Genomic DNA, 22,024 nt, shown 5'->3' with positions numbered 1-22,024 from the left:
TTAAGCATCCTACTAAATAAAATACCTCCTTTCAAATGTTTAGTTCCCTGTAATTTTCCCTGCTACTGGGTTGCTATGGTAACCAGATTATAATCTACCAAGTTACCTCAGAAACCAGGCAAATCTCCTGTGTCCCAATATCAATTTTTCTTAGTAAGAGCCAAAGTCATTATTTGAACAAACCGTATTCATTTGGCACCGAGATATTTTAAATGAAAGCATTTTGCATTACTGTGGCAGACTGACCTCCTTGCTGTTTTCACTGTCAATAAAGGAGAGATAAAAATAAAAATTTGACACACACCAGCCCAATGATCTGTCCCTGAAAACAGACATGAATGAGAAGGCGGCAGAAAGCCTTGCATCACCAAGCCTTGAGGAGCATGAGTCACACCCTGGCAGGCTCCCTGGTACTTAACCTTCTACATCATACAAGCCAGTCTCTCTCTGTGTCTCTCTGTCTCTGTCTCTGTCTCCCCCACCTTTCTCTTCCTCCCTCCCTCCTTCTTTCTCACCACAAAGCAGACATAACTGTTACAAGTTCTTTTAAATACAGAATGTGAAGCATAACATCACTGTCCAAACCTCATCATTTTTTGTCCACTCACTAAGCATTTTCTGCTTTTCCAACGTCAGCATTAAAACAATTCATGCTATGTTCTGTGTCTTGTCAGAGGGAAAAAGAAAAAAAGACAGATTTTAACCACTGATAGACTTTTGCCCCATAGATGTTAAAATAGAATCATGTTAATCAAATTATTAAGAGCATACTTCAGGTCACTACTGCTTCATTGGTTCTGTTTCAAATCTCTTAGTGCTACATGAACCAAGCAGCCCGAAATAACCAAAGGCAGTTTATCCAGGATTAATGAAAAATAAGTGACCACTTTTCCAAAGTCTAAAGAAACAACAAAATAAGAGGTAGGATTAATATAATTGAGCAAAAGGCCAAACACAGCATCCTGGAAAAGCTTTAACCAGCAAGACAACTGAAACCGGTGTAACAGATCTTTCCTTAAAAGTAAGCCTGAATCGGCCCTGGCCAGGAGGCTCAGTTGGTTGGACGTCATCCCGTACACCTAAAGGTTTCGGGTTCCGTCCCAGGTTAGGGCGCATACCTAGGTTGTGGTTTGGGCCCAGTCAGTCGCACATCGATGTTCTCTCTCTCTCTCTCTCTCTCTCTCTCTCTCTCTCTCTCTCTCTCTCTCTCACACACACACACACACACACACACACACATCACTAAACATACACTGAGTGGCCAGATTATTATGAATTCTGAACACATAATAATCTGGCCACTCAGTGTATATCCTATATAATAAAAGGCTAATATGCAAATTGTCCCCTCGACCAGGAGTTCGACTAGCAGGCAGGCCGGCCAACCACCCATGTCCCCTCCCCCTGGCCAGGCTGGCCGGACCCCACCTATGCACGAATTCATGCAACGGGCCTCTAATATATATATTATTAATATATATATATATGTGTGTGTGTGTGTGTGTGTGTGTGTATACACACACACACACACACACACACACACACACACATACATACACACACACATATACATACACTGAGTGGCCAGATTATTATGCGTTCAGAGATCATAATAATCTGGCCACTCAGTGTATTCTCGAGTGCAGATTTTTTTTTTTTTAGTCATTCTAAATCTGTTTCTTAATAGAAGAGGAAAAGGGAAACTACTTTTGCAATTTAAATTTGGGGTGGTTGATTAACCAGAAGATCAATTTATGCCTCAAATAAAAATTACCAGCCACCTGACTAAATAAACACTGTCATGTACATGGCCATCACAAAACCTTCTGCTGGGACAATAGTACTGACTGTCCGAAGATGAAATATTACATTTTCAGCATTCTGAAAGTTAGACCCAATATCCACATAATTGAGATATAAACTATGATAGGAGAGGAGATAGCATTTCACTTTTGGAGCTTTTTGAAACGTCCCAAACTCTGTGAGGTGTTTTACTCTCAACTGTTTCATGTATAAATGAATACCTCTCACTTGGAGGAAGCATTTAGGATCACCCAACAGATACCTTTAGTGGAAAAAGTGATACAACCTAAAAACTGCAGAATTCCACTTGAGGAAGGATTCTATCCAGGAACACCCAATAACTTTTAAGAAGTGATCTTTGACTACATGAGAGGAATAGTAGTACCTTTTTGCGCTCTCTCTCTCTCTCTCTCTCTCTCTCTCTCTCTCTCCCTCCCTCCCTCCCTCCCTCCCTCCCCCCACTCCCCCCAATTCTGGAACTTCAGAGAAATCCTGGAGAGCTCAACCCAAGCCCTAAGGGACCCAAAACACCTAACAATACACACCTTTGAGACCCTAGTCCCTGGCCTCTATGTCACAGACCACAATGGCCTCAAGAGATACATCATTTGTTTTCTCCAAATCAAGAAAAGAAGCTTTAGATGACCAGCACTTATCTTTGTGGTAATAACATGATACAAAGAAAATGTCCCAAGATTTAAAATGTGAACAGGTAAAATAGAAAAGTAATGGAAGATGATGGGAAAATACTGATTGCCTCATCTGCTCACTTGTCCTACTTGAAGCCTGAATCCACAGCTGGCAGAAAAACAACACACAAGACCAGGAAGCCTCCAAAGGTACTTATACACTGGGTCAAGGCACAAGGAAATGGATGGCATGTAACACCCTTCCCTTGGTCAACACCACTCACAGGATAAATGGTCTTGTTTTGTTTCTTCCTGGGCTTTAGGGCTCATTCTGTTTAAAGCAAGGAGCAAGAATGCTCCAGTGCTCCAAAATTTCTAATACTCTGATTTCCTCAAAGGATGGAAGGTGAAAAAGTTGTCCCCCTCAACAGATCATTTCATCTCTCAAATTAAGTCAGCATGATGCAGCCTACTTATCAACTCCTAACAGGTGTTTTTCCTACAATGATTATATAAATAGCTATTAATTATGAACCTGTATGGTCTTCCAGGAAGGTATTACTAACCAGATTTTACAGATGGGGAAACTGAGGCTTAAAGAGGATAAGTAACTTGTCTAAAGTCACAAAACTACAAAATGACTGAGCTGCCCTGGACTCCAGCTCTGTCTGACCAAAATGCATGCTCTTCTCTTCTACACACAGCTTCCCTCTCTGATGGGGGCAGGCTTCACAGAGTCCATTCTCTATGAAGATACTTCAATAAACAGCTAGAAGGAGAGCAAGTATGCAACTGGGTCAGAGGCATGTCACCAAAGTCTGAGGACATTCTCTTCTAGGAAATCCAGGCTCACTCCCTGAGCCAGAGCCCCACACTCCCACTATGGCAGTTAAGTTGTAAGGAATCCCACAACAATAAACAGTTGTTTTTATATTGGGCAGGATTTATTCTCATAGTCTTTTCAGTCCTTGAATTCCCTCAGAATCCTGAGAAGAAGCAATGAGCCAACCACTTATCACAATCACTAGATGCCATTTCTCATGACCCAATAGGATGCAAAAGAAAGAAAGAGAGGTGGGGGTAAAGGGGAGAGATCAACCAAAGGACTTGTGTGCAAGCATATGAGCCTAACCAGCGGTTAAGGACAACAGGGGGGGTGGGGGCATGTGTGGGGAGGGGTGTGGGATGGGAATGGGGGGATGAGGACAAATATGTGATACCTTAATCAATAAAGAAATTTAAAAAAAAAGAAAGAGATGACTCTGCAGAAGATTGAATCTGTATTTTCTATGCCTCCCAAAAGTCACCTGTCAGTAACCAAAAATGCAGGAATACATTAGTAGGTAAACCAAAGACAAAGAAGTCAGATGAACCAAAGAGGACATTTTTATACACTGAAATTACACCATTGCCTGTTGAAAATATATACACTCAAGAGTTCAATAACTACATTTCATGAAATAAGTGTCCTTAGAAGAATTACTACATTACGGTCTTAATTGAGCAAATATTAATGAGTGCCAGAATGGGTCTAGAATTCCTCTAAGCATTGAGAATACAACCTTAGAAAACACAAAGTTCTGCCCAACTCAAGCTAAGAAATAAAACTTGCATGGGATAGGGGTGGGGGGATCATTTAAATAAAAATAAAGCATTTACAGATAGTAGTAAGGGCTATAAAGAAAATACAATGGCATCTTGTAAAAATTGTACATTTCTACTCCCTTTAATTGTATACTGCCTAGAATAAAGAGATTACATTACAAAAAGAGCTGCTGTTTGCTAAGAATAAAAATATAGCATTAACTTAAATGGAAAAAATGCAAAATGTAATATAGATGACCAAAACTAGGTTAAAAGCCTCTTTTAAGGGAACCACAAATGCCAGAGTCTAAAGTTTCAACTACAGGACTTTCAAGATAAAACCAAGAATATAAAAGACCAAAATTCCATGTAAGCCTAAGTGTAGTTTTCCCCTGGCTAACAGCTACCAAATATCCTTATACATTTGAAGCACCATTATGTTTAAATCTTTTTATTTTATTTTATTAAATACATTATTCACATTTGTTGAATACCAAAAAATGTAATTCTTCTTCCTTTAAAAATTATGTTCACACCCTGGCCGGCATGGTTCAGTGGTTAGAGCATAGGATTGCAGATCAAGGGGTTGAAGGTTTGATACCCAGTCAAGGGTGAGTACCTGGGTTGCAGGTCCATCCTGAATTTTGGAAGCAACCAATTGATGTGTTTCTCTCACATCGATGTTTCTCTCCCCTTCCTCCTTTGTTTCTCTCTCTCCCCTTCCTCCTTTCCACTCTCTCTAAAAAAAAAAAAAAAAAAATCAATGGAAAAAAATATCGTCGGGTGAGGATTAACAACAGCAAAAAATTATGTCCACTGAGAACAAATTTTGGTTCCTGTCATCACCATTCAGGGTGAATTCTTGTAAAAACTGTCCATCAAGTGAGGTACAAGCCCTTTCTAACCCTCAATTCCATCCATGTGCCCATGTTCCCAAACTTGGCTCTGGCCACACTGATAAGGAATCAACAGCTCGGGCTACGTTTCACCTAATCAGCCCTCCCTGAATGTGCTTTGCACACTGAATCTAGAATGTCTCCCTCCATTTAGACACAGCTACCTCAGGTCTGGTTTTGACTGGCTGAGACAGAGCAACACAATCCATGCTGATGTACTTAATTAATGCTACACAACTCTGGAAAGCTGTGCACTGAACCTAAGCAAACAACTCTGTCAGAATCTCAAGGCCAGTGAAGAACATATTTAACTGCCTATATCCCAATATTCTTCTATTTTTAAGACTCATTTCAATGTTGGCCACCTTATCCATTTAATACTGTTCTACTGCTAACCTTATTCATTTAACACTGTTCTACCACTTAAGACATAATCAAGTAATAATGTGCCCATAAAGAATGTTCTCATCCTTATAACAAAAAATCAGTTCCCAATACTTTGTCATTAAATATTCTAGAATTAACAATTCTAATTGTTATACTTTATATTAATTACTTAAAATTAATACTAATATTGTCTGTTATTTTGTGCCCAGTAATGTCAACCCAGAAGTAAATACAACTATGTAATATTCTAGGAATTTGGAAGGATTTTGCAGAAGAGAGAGAAATATTTCCCACTTCATGCCATTGCAGAGTATATTATCACTGATTTAAGGCCTTGACTTTGCATTGATTATTAAGCTTATTTAAATCAATACTTAATGCAATTGTTGAACCCTTGATTATTCAACGAAGATTTGCTGAGTAGTTATTATGTACCAGGCACTTTATTAAGCATTGATAATTCTAAGATGAGAAAGATGAAATCCTACCCATTTGTGTGTTGGTTGAACAGTAGAAAATACAATTAACTGTAATAAAATGTGATTATTTGCTAGTAAGTGCTATGGAAACTGAAGAAACCATGAAGAAATCAGGAAAAGTTATAGTTAGGAGTAACATTTAAAATGGGACTGGGAGACTTCAATTAAATAAGCAAAAGAACAATTATACAAGCAAATACATGGAGGCCCGATGGTATAATGTGTTCAGAATTCAAATGTGCTAGAATTTCAATCTAATCTCATTTCAGTTTCATTTCTAAACTAATCATTTAAAAGTCAACTAAGATGCCCGAGATACACAGTGAGAGGAGTAAATCAGAAAGATCACACCCTAATAAAGTTAATTTTAAAAAATAAAACAGGCCCTGGCTGGTTTGGCTCAGTGGATAGAGCGTTGGCCTGTGGATTGAAGGGTCCCAGGTTCGATTCGGTCAAGGGCACATGGCTCGGTTGCGGGCTCGGTCCAATGTGCAGGAGGCAGCCAATCAATGATTCCCTCTCATCATTGATGTTTCTATCTCTCTCTTCCTCTCCCTCTCTGAAATCAATAAAAATATATTTAAAAAAAAATAAAACAAAAAAGAAAGACTATAGTTGAGTCCCAGCTCTGGTAGGTAAGACACTTAATCTATCAAACCAGGTATTTTCTCAACTGAAAAAATAGATAATACCTACCCCATAAGTGTGCTTAAGAAACAGGGAAACCCTAGTATAGTCCTTGTACAAGGCCTTACACATAATATGTGCTCAATAAATAACTTTTATTCATATTTATTTTTCTTTCAATTTTTACCAGTGGCAAATCTTAGTTAAAAACGTGGCCTCTCATAACAGAGTATATATAAAGAAAAAATTTTACTGAATCTGCCATATTTCATGTTCTCAATAAGATCTCAAACCAGCCAATTCTCACCTCTGACCAAATTTTCTGTTTGGGAAACATTCTGGCTTTCACCTCCCAACTGATTTACATTCCAGGGTCTGTGCAGCTTCCGTGGATCCCAGCAACAACAGTGACTTTGGAATCCATTCACAGAAGTTCTGAAATCTAAGCCCTTTCTTTACATCTACAAAATGGTTTGAATTACTTGGAAACGCTTCTAATTAAGATTATCATAATGAAAGCCAGCAATAAAAAGTAATAAAATAACACCACAGTGTGTGGAAATTTCCTATTAAGTGCTCAGAACTCCAGGAGAGGACCCTTTTCTGACCCATAAGCTGCCTTCTCAAAGCACACAGGAAGAATTAAACTTGGCCAGGGGCACCAAGCATTTGCCTTTACAAACACTTAAGCAACTAAGTTGAGAGGTTATGCACCATACAATTCAGGAGAACAGAATTATACAGCTGGATGCTTAAGACCATTACAAAGTTTAAAGAAAAAGTCCAGATTTGGGGTTTCAAGGCAAACAGACTGAAAACACTCTTCAAAACTGTAACGCTTGAAGATTTTCCTTTCTACATTTTAGTCCTAGAGCTTTGTAAGCAACTGTTGGAAAGCTCAGTGCATTTATACTCAGTCTTGGAAGAATGACATCCCTGAGTGCATACACATGCTGACTTGTACAAATGAACATATTATTCCAATTCTTCCCTCATTCTGCACCAAGTCCAAATTCAGGGCTGACACTAGTCTCTGCAGACGACGCAGGAAAAACGTGACAAAGATTTTCCAGCCAGTCCCTCCCCTCTGCACACGCCCTCAGCACATACAGGCACACAGCCGATTCTGTGCACGGCTCTAATTCAGGGCCAGTTTATGCACCATGACATCAGCACAGTAGAAGGAGCCAAGTTTAAACTCCATCTGGGACACATAATGTCCAGGCACACTGTGACTTCTTTTGTTTATATACACTGACTAAATATGTCCTGGTGGTAAATGAACTAAGTCTTAAGATTGATTTCCCGAGGCCTCCAAAACAATATTCTGCACCCCTGAAGCAACTCCCTGTCTCTAGTTCTCTTTCCAAAGCTATTCGTAAGTGATTTTTAACAGAACCCTTGATTTTGAAATATATAATTAACATCTTGAGGAGAGTCAAAGTCCAAGAAGCCCTGCATCAATCTAAAAAAAGAAAAGGAAATGGCTAGCAAAAGGGTGTGGTATCACGGCTCATGGTACAAATACTGGGTGACACAATTCTGTGTCCCCGAGAACAGGAATACCCAGAGGTGAGAGATTTAAGAAATGCTCATACAGCAAAGTGGCGTTTTTGTTTTTTGTTTTTTTTTCTCTTTCAGGACCAACTTGGATTTTTTTTATTTTTATTCTGGCATTACTTCAGAGAAATAATTACAAATTCAGAATGAAAAACAAACAATTTTATAGGTTCAAGTCTTACAACAAGTTTTTAGATTTCTTTTAAGACACAAAAACTGTGCCTCTAGGGTGATGTAATACTTGAATGAAAATGAAACGCAGGATCTGGGAGGAAAAAAAGGCAGACAAAAAGGGCCCCTCCTAACTCCCAGGGTGAGTCTCCCCAGGAGAGGAATGCCTGCTACCCTGTCTGCTCACCACCAGCTCAGCAGCTGCTGACCCCAAAGGGACCACTCCCCTGCTGCTAATCTCAGGGAGACAACCATTCCCCAAGGAAAGAAAGGGAGCAGCTCCTGAGAGCTGGGCCTCAGATGACTTCACTCCCAACTCCTCCAAACTCAACTGCTGCCTCCAGGCCTCAGACACTACCAGGACTGCTCAGTCTGCACTTCGCAGAAGCTCCAGAGTCAGAATCTCTGCCACCTTCCAGAGATAACATGAAGGTCACATAACAAACAGGAGTACTCTTCTTTGTGACCTCGACCACTTACTACTGGGCAGAACCCAATCCCATGTCTCTCCAGACGGTTTACCTGCACAGGACAAGAGATATGCCTAACCCAGCAACCCCACCCTTCCTGAAAGGTAGGACATAAGTGGATTCAAAACCCAGTGCTGTGATTTGCCAGCTGTAAGTACTTAAACTTTCTGCCCTCTGGTTCTGTCTGTAAAAATGTTCATCGCCTTATAGGGTTATGATTACTGGATGAAATGATGTACGAAAGTGCTTACCACCATTCCTAGCACCTCAGGCCCTCAAATAGTTACTATTACTTCCCTCCACCATAGATGGAACAAAGAAATCAAAATATCAAACATAAGCCATTCTTTCCAACAATTTAACTTACTGCCCACAAATAACCACTCAACTAAAAGTTGAAAGCAAGCTTACAAAGTAACATTTGAGTTTGAGGTGAATGCCAAAAATTTATGTAGACACTGGGAATTCTTTCAGTGTCAAAAATCTAATCTTTAATATAACTTTTGCATTGTTTTTAAGGTACTGAAATCTCTGGAAGAGTCAACCTTACAAATCTTTCATCCTCTACTTCCTGCTTGGTTTTAGGATAACTGTTAGAAGATGAACTACTGCCACCCTCCTAAAAAGGAGCACACAGGTGGTGTGAGGCTGATCTTCAGGGCTTCTCCTGCAGGCTCTTTAAAGTCCCAAGGCAGCTTGAAGTGGCACCATGTGGAGAGGCAGACAATGCAGTGGGAAAGCTCTCAGTGCCTGACCATGAGTAAACCACTTTAAATACAAGAAAAGGGAAGACTCCAAGAAGGAAACTGGATGTGAACACCCATCTATGAAAGGACAATGACCTCTATTACACAACTCCATTCTCATTTGGTTTCCTAAATCTTTAAAACAGTTATTACTCACAGACAAGGGTATATGTAAACCTAAGGTCTGATTTCCCATCTCAACAGTTAGAAGAAAAAAATTATTACCATTTCTTTCTAATTCATATTATATTTATATGTCATATTACTTTATTTTCAGTCATAAATAAAGTCACCAAGTAAATTATAGAGAAAAACAGTCATTCTATAAGGATATTTTTTATATGGCCTTTTTGCCAAGGTTATGAGAATTAAGATAGGTCTTAAGAGGGCCCATTCTGACTACATCAATATAAAAAGCTTCTGTACAGCAAAGGAAACCATTTACAAAACAACAAGAAAGCCCACTGCATAGGAGAATATATTTGCCAATGTTATCACCGATAAGGATTTAATCTCCAACATTTACAGGGAACTCATACAATTTAACAAAAGGAAGATAAACAACCCAATCAAAAAAATGGGCAATGGACCTAAATAGATACTTTTCAAAAGAGGACATAAGGAAGGCCAAGAAACATATGAAAACATGCTCAAAGTCACTAATCATCCAAGAGATGCAAATCAAAACAACAATGCGGTACCATCTCACACCTGTCAGAATGGCTATCATCAACAAATCAACAAGTGCTTGATGAGGATGCAGAGAAAAAGGAACCCTCCTGCACTGCTGGTGGGAATGCAGACTGGTGCAGGCACTGTGGAGAACATTATGGAGTTTCCTCAAAACTAAAATGGAACTCACATTTGACCCAGTGATCCCACTTCTAGGAATATATCCCAAGAAACTAGAAACACCAATCAGAAAGGATATATATGCACCCCTATGTTCATAGCAGCACAATTCACCATAGCTAAGATTTGGAAACAGCCTACGTGCCCATCAGTGGATGAGTGGATTAAAAAACTGTAGTAGCCGAAACCGGTTTGGCTCAGTGGATAGAGCATCGGTCTGCGGACTAAAAGGTCCCAGGTTCGATTCCGGTCAAGGGCATGTACATTGGTTGCAGGCACATCCCTGGTAGGGGGTGTGCAGGAGGCAGTTAGTCGATGTTTCTCTCTCATCGATGTTTCCAGCTCTCTATCCCTCTCCCTTCCTCTCTGTAAAAAATCAATAAAATATATTTTTTAAAAAATAGAAAAAAAACTGTAGTACATCTACACAATGAAATACTATGCTGCAGTAAAAAAGAAGGAATTTTTACCATTTGCAACAGCATGGATGGAACTAGAGAGCACTATGCTAAGCGAAATAAGCCAGTCAGAGAAAGATAAATATCACATGATCTCACTCATTTGTGGAATATAATGAACAATATAAACTGATGAACAAAAATAGAACCAGAGACAGAGAAGCATCGATCAGACCATCAAACTTCAGAGGGAAGGTAGGGGAGGGTGGGGGTAAGGGGGAGAGATCAACCAAAGGACTTGTATGCATGCATATAAGCCTAACCAATGGACACAGACACCAAGGGGGTGAAGGCAGAGTGGGGGGTGGGGGGACAATGGGGGATAAGGACACATATGTAATACCTTAATAAGGAAAAAGAAAGAGGACCCATTCTGTCAACACAAAACAATTAAACTGGTCAAATCAGAAAAAATGAATGAGTTGTGTAACTCTGTCCCATTTAGCTACCAAGCAACTTCACTAACCAAAGCACATGTTTCAGTGTGCTATAGTTTCTCCCATGAACTCAAAGGACAACTCAACATTCCAATATAAAGACCAAATAAACTTTTTTAGCGAAGTAACATGCTTCACTGATGAATTCTGGAAGATTTTTAACAACTCCTCCTAAATATTAAAACTCATGTAAGATAACTGGATAACAGCACAAGTCCATTTCTTTCCAAATATAAATTTGACTCATATAAATTGATATCCTTTTTTTTTTTTTTTTGGAAAATAATAGGACAGGAACCCTAAAGACAGTTTAACTGATATAAATAGTCTCTAGTCAACCTGCCCCCAAAATTAGACCCCCAGTTCTCTGCCATCTCCATTTACCTGCCCAATGATTTGCAAAGCAGAAACCCTGGCAAAGTAATTTTCTAAATGCAGACTGCCCATTTTATCCAAATGGACATCTACTATACTGCAAAAAGCAAAGAATCAGCAACAAAGAGTGGATCCAGGAGAGGCAGGGTCAAATTAATTGTTCCAGTTAATGACTGTGCTGAACATTTTAACAGTAGAGCTGGCCAAAAGATTATTTAAAAGCACCTAATTCTGGCCAATCCCAACTAAAATGAAGAAACTATTGTAATCTGAAGGTAGCTAAACCCCAAATCACCTACTTAATAGATACAACACTGTGGCACTTCAACAATTGGCTCCTTGGCAGGCTGTCTATTTTTGGCAATTGCATATGGATCTTAGAGATTAATGTTACTAATTTTATGCAGTTTGATCACTATTGTCACGTTTGGAGTGTAACATATATAATTTATATGTAGTCATATTTTTAGACAAAAAAGAGCAGAGTCTGCCTACATGAAAACAATTATGTGCAAACATATGTCTTAACACATTCTGGATGAAGAACTGCCCCATCTTTTCTTCCTGTGTGGGTATGTATATTTTTACTGCACTATGAGATACATCAATGGCTGTCACATCGTATTCAATGTGACCAATACACATTTTCAAAAAATAACAGAAATCAGAGGTTTGGAGTCTACCAAATTTAATTTTATTCATGGAGAAAGTTAATATAGAAGTGATTTAAATAAAAAATGCCTCCTCTAGGTAATTCCAGGAAAAGATTACTTTTAAAAAATTCTATTTCAATAACTACTTAGAAGACTTGATTCTTGGAAACTGTAAAAAAGATTATAAACACAAGTACTTGCATCTCTGCCCTTGGAACGCTGATACCTCGCATCTGTGTTTAATGTCCCCTAACTAGTCTGTAAACACTAAAACCAAGGCGCCGGTTGTTTCTTCTGCCCGTCCTATGCTGTGCTGAGTGCTCAATGTGGCACTGTTTAGGGGCTCGAATACTGTTCACTGAAGAGCTGGGGCCAAAAAAAACAACACCTGGGCCCTAACTTGTAAGACATAACTGACACCCTGGTACAAAACCATGTGGACCAAAGCCCACACTAGTTCATTTTACAAGTCATAAAGAAAGCAGAAAACTAGGAGGCTTAAAATCACTGCATCAGTGTGATACACATGAGTGTGCCAAAAAAAAAATCTTAAATATTTTTGTTACATGTAAATCACAACATGCGTGAACACAAGATGCAATTTCAAAGGTAAAAAAGTTAACAATTTTCCGGTTCCAAACTCAGATGAGCATGGAGAGCACAGAGTGGGGACTGAGGACGACATTCCCCAAGTAAAAGAGCAGCTGCTACTTTTTGCCAGTCAATTGTTAAGTGTACAGACTGGCCTCGTGTTATCAGATCTTCTGGATTTTCCAGATAAACAGAGAGACCTAACATTGCAATTTTTAAATATTGGCATTTATTTTTTTGTTGTTATCTATAAAGGTTTTTTTAAAAGCCTGTATGACAAATGCACCACATAGACAGTCTTCAAGCCCCAATCCAGATGAATTGAATTTGTTCATTTCATTCATCCTTCATCTCTTCTGAAGGATTTACTGAATGCTACCTCAGACGCCAGGCAAAGTGTGAACAAGAGACACAGTCCCTGTTCTCCCAGAGTTTGCAGTGCAACTAGACAAAGAGTGCACCACGTTGAAAACAATCATAAAGCTAAAACCACTGGGGAGTTTAAAATTGCCATTATTTTGCAGTGCAACTTTGCCATGCCAGTGTTTTTCCTTAATCCTCTTCTTTTTGAAGGCAGCTCAATTTCTACCATTTGAAGGATACTGACTACATCTTGTATCTTATTATTATTGCCTTTGGCTAATTAAATTCTGAAGTGTCTCTCAACCCAGACAGCTCGGAGTTGTCATAATTATATGGCATGTGTCGTAATTATTGTGGGTGCCAAATTTAACAACACCCTCTGATAATATGGCATCAACATTTTCCTTTATGAGACTGAGATTATGCACAGACTATGCCTTTTCGGCAGCCTTTGTAGTGAACAGAATTTTGGCAAACGCAAGGCAGAGAGGATTGTAAAATGAGACTACAGACCGGGGTAAACTCACACCCTTTTTACAGTTAAAAGAAGGCCCTTCGAGGCAGGGGTGGTGCCTGTGCTGCTGGACTGTGACTCCAGTTGAGGGATGCTCACAGTCTGAACCTCTGCTGACTCAGTAATTCTGAGGAACAGACATCAAGAGGCCAAGGGTGGACCCCAGGCTGGATGTACCAGAGGATAGACAGATTCACTAACAAGAATACTGAATAGAAAAGATTACAGAAAGAGATCATAGAATGTACAGATATAGTCTGTTCAGGGTGCCACTAATATTAGCTCTCCACAGAAATATGCTATCCCTACAGACTGTTCTCATTTCATAAAACAGAAACTGATTACATTACATGCAAAGCTTGAATAATAGTCCTGGACTTCACTTCAAGTTCACCTCTGTCCACACTCACCCTCCCCACAGACACTTTCCCTAGCCTGGTCTGCTCTCCTGCCTACCTATCCCACACCCTGCTCCATCCCTCCTCTGTGATCCCAGGACACTATTACATTCCCCAATCCAAGCAGCAGAGATGTGTAAATACAGCCCTTTCGGTATTAAATGACATTTTGCTCCCCAATTAGATTGCTCATTCATTTATGGCAAGAACAGTGTCTTGTTCATCTTTATGTCACCAACACCTAATACAATGCTGGCATACAAGACATTTGATAAATGTTTATTAAAATGAACAAATCTATTATTCAGTCACTCCTTAATTCAGTCATAAATCCTACCCCCTCACTCCTCCTCTCTACCCCAAATCTCAAAGAAAGGAGACTGATAATATCTTGACACCAGAGGTCTTTATAAGTTTGAGTGGTAGAGAATGTGGAAAGTAGTTTGTAATAATAATTTTCTTTCAACATTTGCACAAGTCAGACATTTCTATACATCTTGATGCCGAAGAATCTGACCCAAGACTGAGCTTCCCCATACTTGGTTTTCCAAACCCAACATTTGACCAGCCTCTTTCTACTTTCAAGCCACGCCCCAGCTTCTAAATAGGATTCTGTCATTAAAGGAGCTGTTCTATGTTATTCAGCAAAAGCTACAGCTTCTTTTTTAACTGCCAGTCCCATTCTCATTTGAATATCCTTCTTTTTCCTGGGCAAACTTCCCAAGAAGTGTTTATTCATTTTTCTACACCATACTGAGAGCTAAAACTCTTTCTGGGTCCTTCTGACACAGTGGCTATCAGTGTGTGTAAAGAGTAAACCTGTGTGGTGAGAGGATCTGAACTACTGAATGCAAGAAGGAAGCTGTCAGGGGAAGAGTTATTGAGAAGATATCAACCAGAACAGAAAAGGTCACTGGATTAGTAGGAGAAGCACAGTTGATGTAAAAGACACGCCAATGACGAGCACCATCTGAACGCGGAAAGTTTTAATATGTTTAATGTGCTGTCTGGAAATGCGTAGTCCAAAGAATACTCCAGGAAAAGTCTGGTTGTGTATTCTGTCCAGGGGAAACAAAGACTTTCAAAGAGAAGAAACAAAAATGGGGGGAGAGGGGAGCCTCACTCTCAATAAAATGACATGCTAAATGCTGAACAACAGGAATAGGCAAAGTCAAGAGAACTGCACATGGCTGAGGCAACTTTAACCTCCTGTCTTCCAGGGCAAGCTTGTTAACATGCTATCCTGAGATGGCAGAAGAGACAAGCTTTCTGTTTATATTTAAGGAGAGCTACTTCCTGAAGAAGCATAAGGAACACTCATTAGCAATCAATATTCTGCACGTTTAAAAGAAAAAAAAAGACTTAAGTATGACAAACAAAACATGTGCTACGTGCCCTCTAAGATGTGCTAAATGCTAGCTAGTCAGGACCAAGAGGCATCTAACTCTATCCCCACCCCACAGCCCCTAATCAATACATACATGAGAAGAATCACTAAGAATATAAGAATATTGCCTGAGCAGGTTTTGCTCAGTGGTTAGAGCGTTAGGCCATCAACTGAAGGGTCTCAGGTTCGATTCAGGTCAAGAGCACCTACCTCGGTTCCAGGCTTGGGTTTGATTCCCGCCCCCGGTCAGGGCCAGTGCGGGAGGCAACCAATCGATGCGTTTCTCCCACATCAATGTTTCTTTCTCTCTGTCTCTCCCCATCCTTCCCACTCTCTAAATATCAATGGAAAAAAATATCCTCGGTGCAGATTAACAAAAAAAGAAGAAACTAAAGAAAACGAATATAAAGTGGCATACCACCCTCCTGAAGGTTATAAATGTCACAGATTAAATTAGCAAATCAGGAAACGCTATGTTAACACTTCTGTTCTGAACCTAATAATTTCCTTATTTAACTAGTGGCTGCTATAATTATTCCTCAGAGATTACTAAAACCAATAAAAAAGTTGAAAATTGGACTGATGTTTACTCTTTAATGCTCAAAATTAGCTGCTACATTTTTAAATCTCCAAGATGTGCTAAAAGTCAAAGACAGTTTAATTAATATACCATTAGGTTCTGAAAATGTCAACATAGGCTCTGATATTCTGATTACCAAAGGGCATGCACTATAATTTATATTGCCACACACAAAAACTCTAGTCAAAACCTGATTTTTTAATAACTCAAGAATAATATAGTTAGCGTAGTAAGAGAAACAAATTTTATTTAGCTATGTTATCTATTCAAAGTAGAAGAAATTATAGTGAGAAGCAGAGGTGTTTTATTTAGAAAACAACAGTTCAAAATAAAGTGTTCAATTTCTCTCCTAGGTATCTATCCAAGAGAAATGAAAACATGCACACAAAGCTCACAGCAGCATTATTAATAGCCAAAGAGTGAGACACCCCAAACGTCCATCAATTGATAAGTGGATAAATAAAATGTGTGTGGTATATCTATCCAATGGAATGTTTTTTGGCAAAAAATAAGGTCTGAACTACTCATACATGCTACAATCTTATTTCATGGAATGATTTCGTTTATATAAACTGTCCAGAGTAGGCAAATTATCTACAGAGACAGAGAGCATTAGTGGTTGCGTAGGAATTGGGGAGAGAAGGGAATGGAGACTGCTACAGGATTTCTTTTTAGTTTGATTAAAATGTTCTAAAATTAATTGTAGTCGTGGTTGCACAATTCTGTGAACAGAGTAAATTCCACTGAATTGTATACTCTACATAAGTGAATTACATAGCATGCGGATATATCTCCATAAAGCCATTAAGTAAGTAAAGCTGTTAAATTGCACTATGTCCATATTATGCTTGTTATTGCTGCTGTTGCTCATTATTTAGTTGGTAATATATATTTTTTAAATCTTCATTCATAATGAGGATGGCTTTTCATTTTAAGAGAAGAACCCTCGTTTTCCTGATACCTATATAAAATGACAAACCAAGGATTCAAACTTCACATGACTTCGGTCAATGAAAATTACCAGTCTCTTATTTAGAGAGCCAGAACAGAGCAGAGAAGCCTGCCAAGAACTCATACTAATTAAATTCTAACCAACAGGGCAGAGATCAGGAAAGCGGCTGTGGGGACAGAAGAGCTTTCTCATAACTGTGGTGGTTCTTTTGCATACACAGAAACTAGAATGTCCTCTGTACAGCTGCAAAGTATTAAGAATGCTATAAACACAGACAAGGTAAGCTTCACCATACAGACTCCTAACAGAAATGCAGAGGCAGAGCCCTGCAGCCAGTGGGCGGCTCTTTACAATGGTCTACTTTGAGAGGTGGCTCAAGTGCTGCCTCCCTTAAAATGTCACCCCTCCCCCAAGGGTCTGTTGGACAATGCCTGCAACGTCCATCACTGAAGCCATAACCATGCACCTCCAGAGGTCCTTGTTAAGATGAAAAGGTGTTGCCTCAGAGGCACAGCATAGTAAAAGCCTCTGAAAACATTAGAACAGGTCATTCTCTCCGATGTGTCCTGTGCCCTGATCCTTGAACACAGAGGCCCTGAGCAGCACACCACACATGCTCCTACGAGCAGGCAGCAAAGACCCACAGATGCCCCAGGCCAGCACTCAGAACCCACACAGTCTGAGACTCTTGGATCCTTGGGTCCTCACCTTTGGCCCTTGCCCTTTTGGTGACCGCTATCCCTTTCTTCTTTCTTTACTTCCTGTCTAGCATTTCTCCTTCATTGATTTTGCTTGCTCCTTGGGTCAGTTTTCCCCTTGTGCCTTCACCCAGGTTCCACACACAGGCCCAGAGGACTTGGACACACTTAACTAGGCCAAAGGTCAATGTTAGGAGGCTTGAGGAAATAAGGGAGATACAGGGTGGGGACTCTGGGTCAGAAAGAGGAAGAAAACTGTCAGGCACATACCCACTGCCCAGGCTGAGCCATAGTGGCAACAGAGGCAATCTCAACGTGTGATAACCCTTAGGTTGGTCCTGCTGAGAGATGTTCCAAACACACTCTGCCCACTTAACAATTATGACCTATTATGGGAAATTTAGGGTTAATGCCCACATAGCTTGGCCCACATAACCTATAAATTTTAATACTTCTAGCACAAACATTTTTACTAATTAGAAAGACTGAAACACTTCCTCCTGATGAGATTTTTTAGAATAAGTGTACCCCCTGTTTGAGAAAGCTTGGTATTTGACTGTTTATAGAATAGATAGATTTTCCCTTTCTTATCTTTATGGAAAAAGTCCCAGATGAATTAAAAATTGTGATTTTATAAACCAAAGTTATTAAGCAGCTTCTAATTAGGTGGATACATAGAGTAGGGGAATGCCACAGGCCTTCTGAGGAAATCCAGTCTTTGGTCATTTCTAGGTGCAAAGGAGATTATTGACTACTGAATAATTCTATAACTAAGGGCTCTGTATGCTGGTTCATAATCTATAAAAGGCTGTTCGGTGCAAACTGAATTACAGAAATGAGGAAGAAATCATCAGAATACTAAAATGCTACACAATAACACAGATAGGGGGCCTCAGGTGCCTAGGTACATATGCAAACAGGAATCAGGTGACTACATCTGGGAGACAGAAAATACTTTTTAAGTTTTTTTTATTCTTTAAATTGGTGAAAAGAAGGGAGACCAAATATTGCATGTTGAAACCATTCATGGTACTTTTTGAGTACCATGAGTGGCTGGACACAGCAGTGGAAGAATGATGAAGAGAAAGGCAAGGGCCCTGGCCAGTGTGGCTCAGTTGGTTGGAGCATTGTCCTGCACACCAAAGGGTGGTGGGTTCGATTCCTGGTCAGGGCACATACCCAAATTGCAGGTTCGATTGCTGGTTGGGGCGCATGTAGGAGGCAGCCAATTGATCTCTCTCGCTCACTCTCTTTCTCTCTCTCTCTCTCTCTCTCTCACTCACTATCAATCAACTTTAAAATGTTAAGAGAGAGAGAGAGAGGCAAGGACTAAACATGTAAGGCTGACAGGCCAGGTACACACTTGGATTTTACTCCTGGTGCAACAGGAGAGACATGACACAATGTATGCTTTTAGATCATTCGAAAGACTGCTACGTGGCAAATACTTTCCAGTGGAGCAAAAGGAAAATTAAAGCAGAGTCCAGTGAGAAGGACTGTCCTATCCTGGTGAGAGATGTTGGCCTAGAGTCCAGTAGTGGTGATGGAAATAAGGTAGACATGGCAAGGTATGGTTTCAGAAATGATCCTGATATAAAGCCAACAGACTGGTAGGCAAAGGTGAGAAGACCCAGGTGTGGACTCTGGAGTTGAAAGGCAGTGGAGTTAAGGAAACAGAGGCTCTGCTGTAAGAGGAGTAGAGATGTAAGGTGGTAAGGTGATGTGGAATCAAGGGAGGGGGGGTTGTTTTGTGGGTGGGGAGAGGTGTAGTGGTTCATGTGTTTAAGATAAAAGATATTATAATATGTTGATGAAAATGATCCAGCAGAGAGAAAGGGAGACTGAGGATTCAAAAGGGAGATGTCTACATCACTAGTAAGAAGAGATGAAATGTATTCAACGGACAGATGTTCATGGAGCACCTATTAGATGTTCCTTGTTCTTAAGAGGTTCACAGTCTAATGCAGGAAAAAAATACAAATTATTAAGCAGCAAAATGAGATCCAATAGAGATATATACAAAGTATATATATACAAAGTATTAATGTACTATGATAGATAAAGAGTGTTATTGGGCTATGATAGATGGGGTGAGGGGCACATACTGATGTCAAAAATAATTGATTAACTTATTTGAATTATTAATATATTTAGGTAAATATTTTTAAGCAATTGTTTCCAATTCTACTTTTCATAGAACAAAGACTTTTACTTTTGTGATTCTAAAAAACTGCACAAAGACAAAATGATATTTAATTAGTATAAGACGAAGCAAACCCAGTTTTTGTAATCAATAAGAAAAAATTAATGTTATCAGAATAGTCCAGTCTCTAATAATTTACAAAAGTTTTACTTACTGTTTAAATTTTTCCCCAAATGCTACATGGATGAGTTCACAAAAGAATTTGTCTATTCTGTAATGTTGAGTAACAAGCTCTGTACTTGGAAGGCCTGCTCTAGGAGCCAGGGTGGACTCACAGGAACCTCTGCATCTTGTCAAGGCCAGTCACCCTCTGTGTAAGGTCAAAACCTGACCCACACTCTCAGTGTCTTGCTCTGGCCAACCAGGCAAACCAGTAAAGAGCACAATATATGACATGAGTAACATTTTATTCCAAAGACGTGTGCATATTTTCAAAATGATTCATTTCAAAAATGAGACTTTTTTATATTCGAGAATATTAACTGGATGAGGTAAGATTTGCTGTTCTCAAAAACAACAATTTCTCATGTTTTAAAAAATCATATAGTAATTCTACAACAAAAATACACCTAAAACTACTCATGTTCAAAATCACAGATTTTTCCATCTCAAAACAATTACTGGGTTAATGTTTTCCCCTAAGATAACCTGTCTTAAGTTTCACTCTTATTACACCAACCTGCTGAGCTGCATCTCCATTCACCAAGTGAGGCATCATGGCTACCTCTCCGTTCAGCAATGGTGGCAATTCCAGAGGGATTTGGTCGGTCATCATCATTGTGACGTACATTCATGGAGAACTTCACTCAACTGGCTCCCTGCAAAAGAACCACCATTTTTTTTAAAAAGTACTCAGGACCACAAAAAGTCACCTGTAACAACAATTTAAGTGCTCTGTCTTGATGTCAGTGGAAACTCAGATTATCCTATCTAGTAATAGAATAGTATGCAAATTAACCGTACCTTCGCAACAAAATGGCGGCCCCCATAGCCACAAGATGGCGGCGACCAGTACGCTCAGCCCTGCCGGAGTCCCCCAGTCCCAGGGAGGGCTGCCGCTGAGAGCCGGGCAGCCCGGGTGTCCGGCTGGGAGGTGCCGGGGACCCCATGCTACCATCCCCTCCCAGAAGCAGCCCCTGGTGTCAGGCTGGGAGGCGTCTACCATCCCCTCCCAGAGGCAGCACGGGGTGTCTGGCTGGGAGGCGCCCGCGACCCCACGCCGCCATCCCCTCCCAGAGGCAGCCCGGGGTGGGAGGCAGTCCGGCTGGGAGGCGCCCATGACCCCACGCCGCCATCCCCTCCCAGAGGCAGCCCCGAGTGTCCAGCTGGGAGGCGCCCGCGCCCCCACGCCGCCAACCCCTCCCAGAGGCAACCTGGGGTGTTTGGATGGGAGGCGTCCGCGCCCCCACACCGCCAACCCCTCCCAGAAGCAGCCCAGGGTGTCTGGATGGGAGGCGTCCGCGCCCCCACGCCGCCAACCCCTCCCAGAGGCAGCCCGGGGTGTCTGGATGGGAGGCGTCCGCGCCCCCATGCCGCCATCCCCTCCCAGAGGCAGCCCGGGGTGTCTGGCTCGGAGGTGCCCGCGACCCCACGCCGCCATCCCCTCCCAGAGGCAGCCCCGGGTGTCTGGCTGGGAGGCCTCCGCGAACCCACACCGCCAACGCCTCCCAGAGGCAGCTCAGGGTGTCCGGCTGGGAGGTGCCCACGACCTCACACCGCCAACCCCTCCTGGAGGCAGCCCGGGGTGTCTGGATAGGAGGCGCCCAGGACCCCACACTGCCATCCCCTCCTGGAGGCAGCCCGGGGTGTCTGGATGGGAGGCGCCCAGGACCCCACACTGCCATCCCCTCCCAGAGGCAGCCCGGGGTGTCTGGATGGGAGGCGCCCTCAACGCCACGCCACAAACCCCTCCCAGAGGCAGCCCGAGGTGTCTGGCTGGGAGGCACCCACACCCCCCAGGGAGCGAGTCAAGTACTGATGATTCTACCAAAGGAAAAGTTTAGAGAAAGAGAGGATAGAAAAGGAATAGAAGGAGAAAAGAAAGAAAGGACAAAAGATGAAACATCAAGAAAAAGAAAGAGAAGAAAAAAAGGAAGAAACAACCACAGGATATCACCTTTCCAAGTCTCATGAAATTCCTGTTTAAGTATGACTCTTTTAGTTTGGGTTTACATTTTTACTGTTTTGTCAAGACCACAGCAGGTACACTGT

General features: G+C 40.9%; 1 protein-coding gene across 7 annotated transcripts in view; it reads right to left on the bottom strand.

The window, feature by feature from the left end:
• FNDC3B (fibronectin type III domain containing 3B) overlaps nt 1-22,024 on the bottom strand; it is a 327,683-nt gene that overhangs the window by 235,995 nt on the left and 69,664 nt on the right. For all 7 annotated transcript variants that reach the window (XM_079764596.1, XM_079764601.1, XM_079764602.1 and 4 more), the window contains one exon: nt 20,493-20,631. In XM_079764596.1, the coding sequence (XP_079620722.1) occupies nt 20,493-20,603 (111 nt within the window). In that variant the 5' untranslated portion in view covers nt 20,604-20,631. The remainder of the gene's footprint in view (nt 1-20,492; nt 20,632-22,024) is intronic.

Source organism: Cnephaeus nilssonii (assembly GCF_951640355.1).
Source record: "Cnephaeus nilssonii genome assembly, chromosome: 3".
NCBI classification, from domain to species: domain Eukaryota; kingdom Metazoa; phylum Chordata; class Mammalia; order Chiroptera; family Vespertilionidae; genus Cnephaeus; species Cnephaeus nilssonii.
This window is presented reverse-complemented; position numbering and strand designations above follow the sequence as displayed.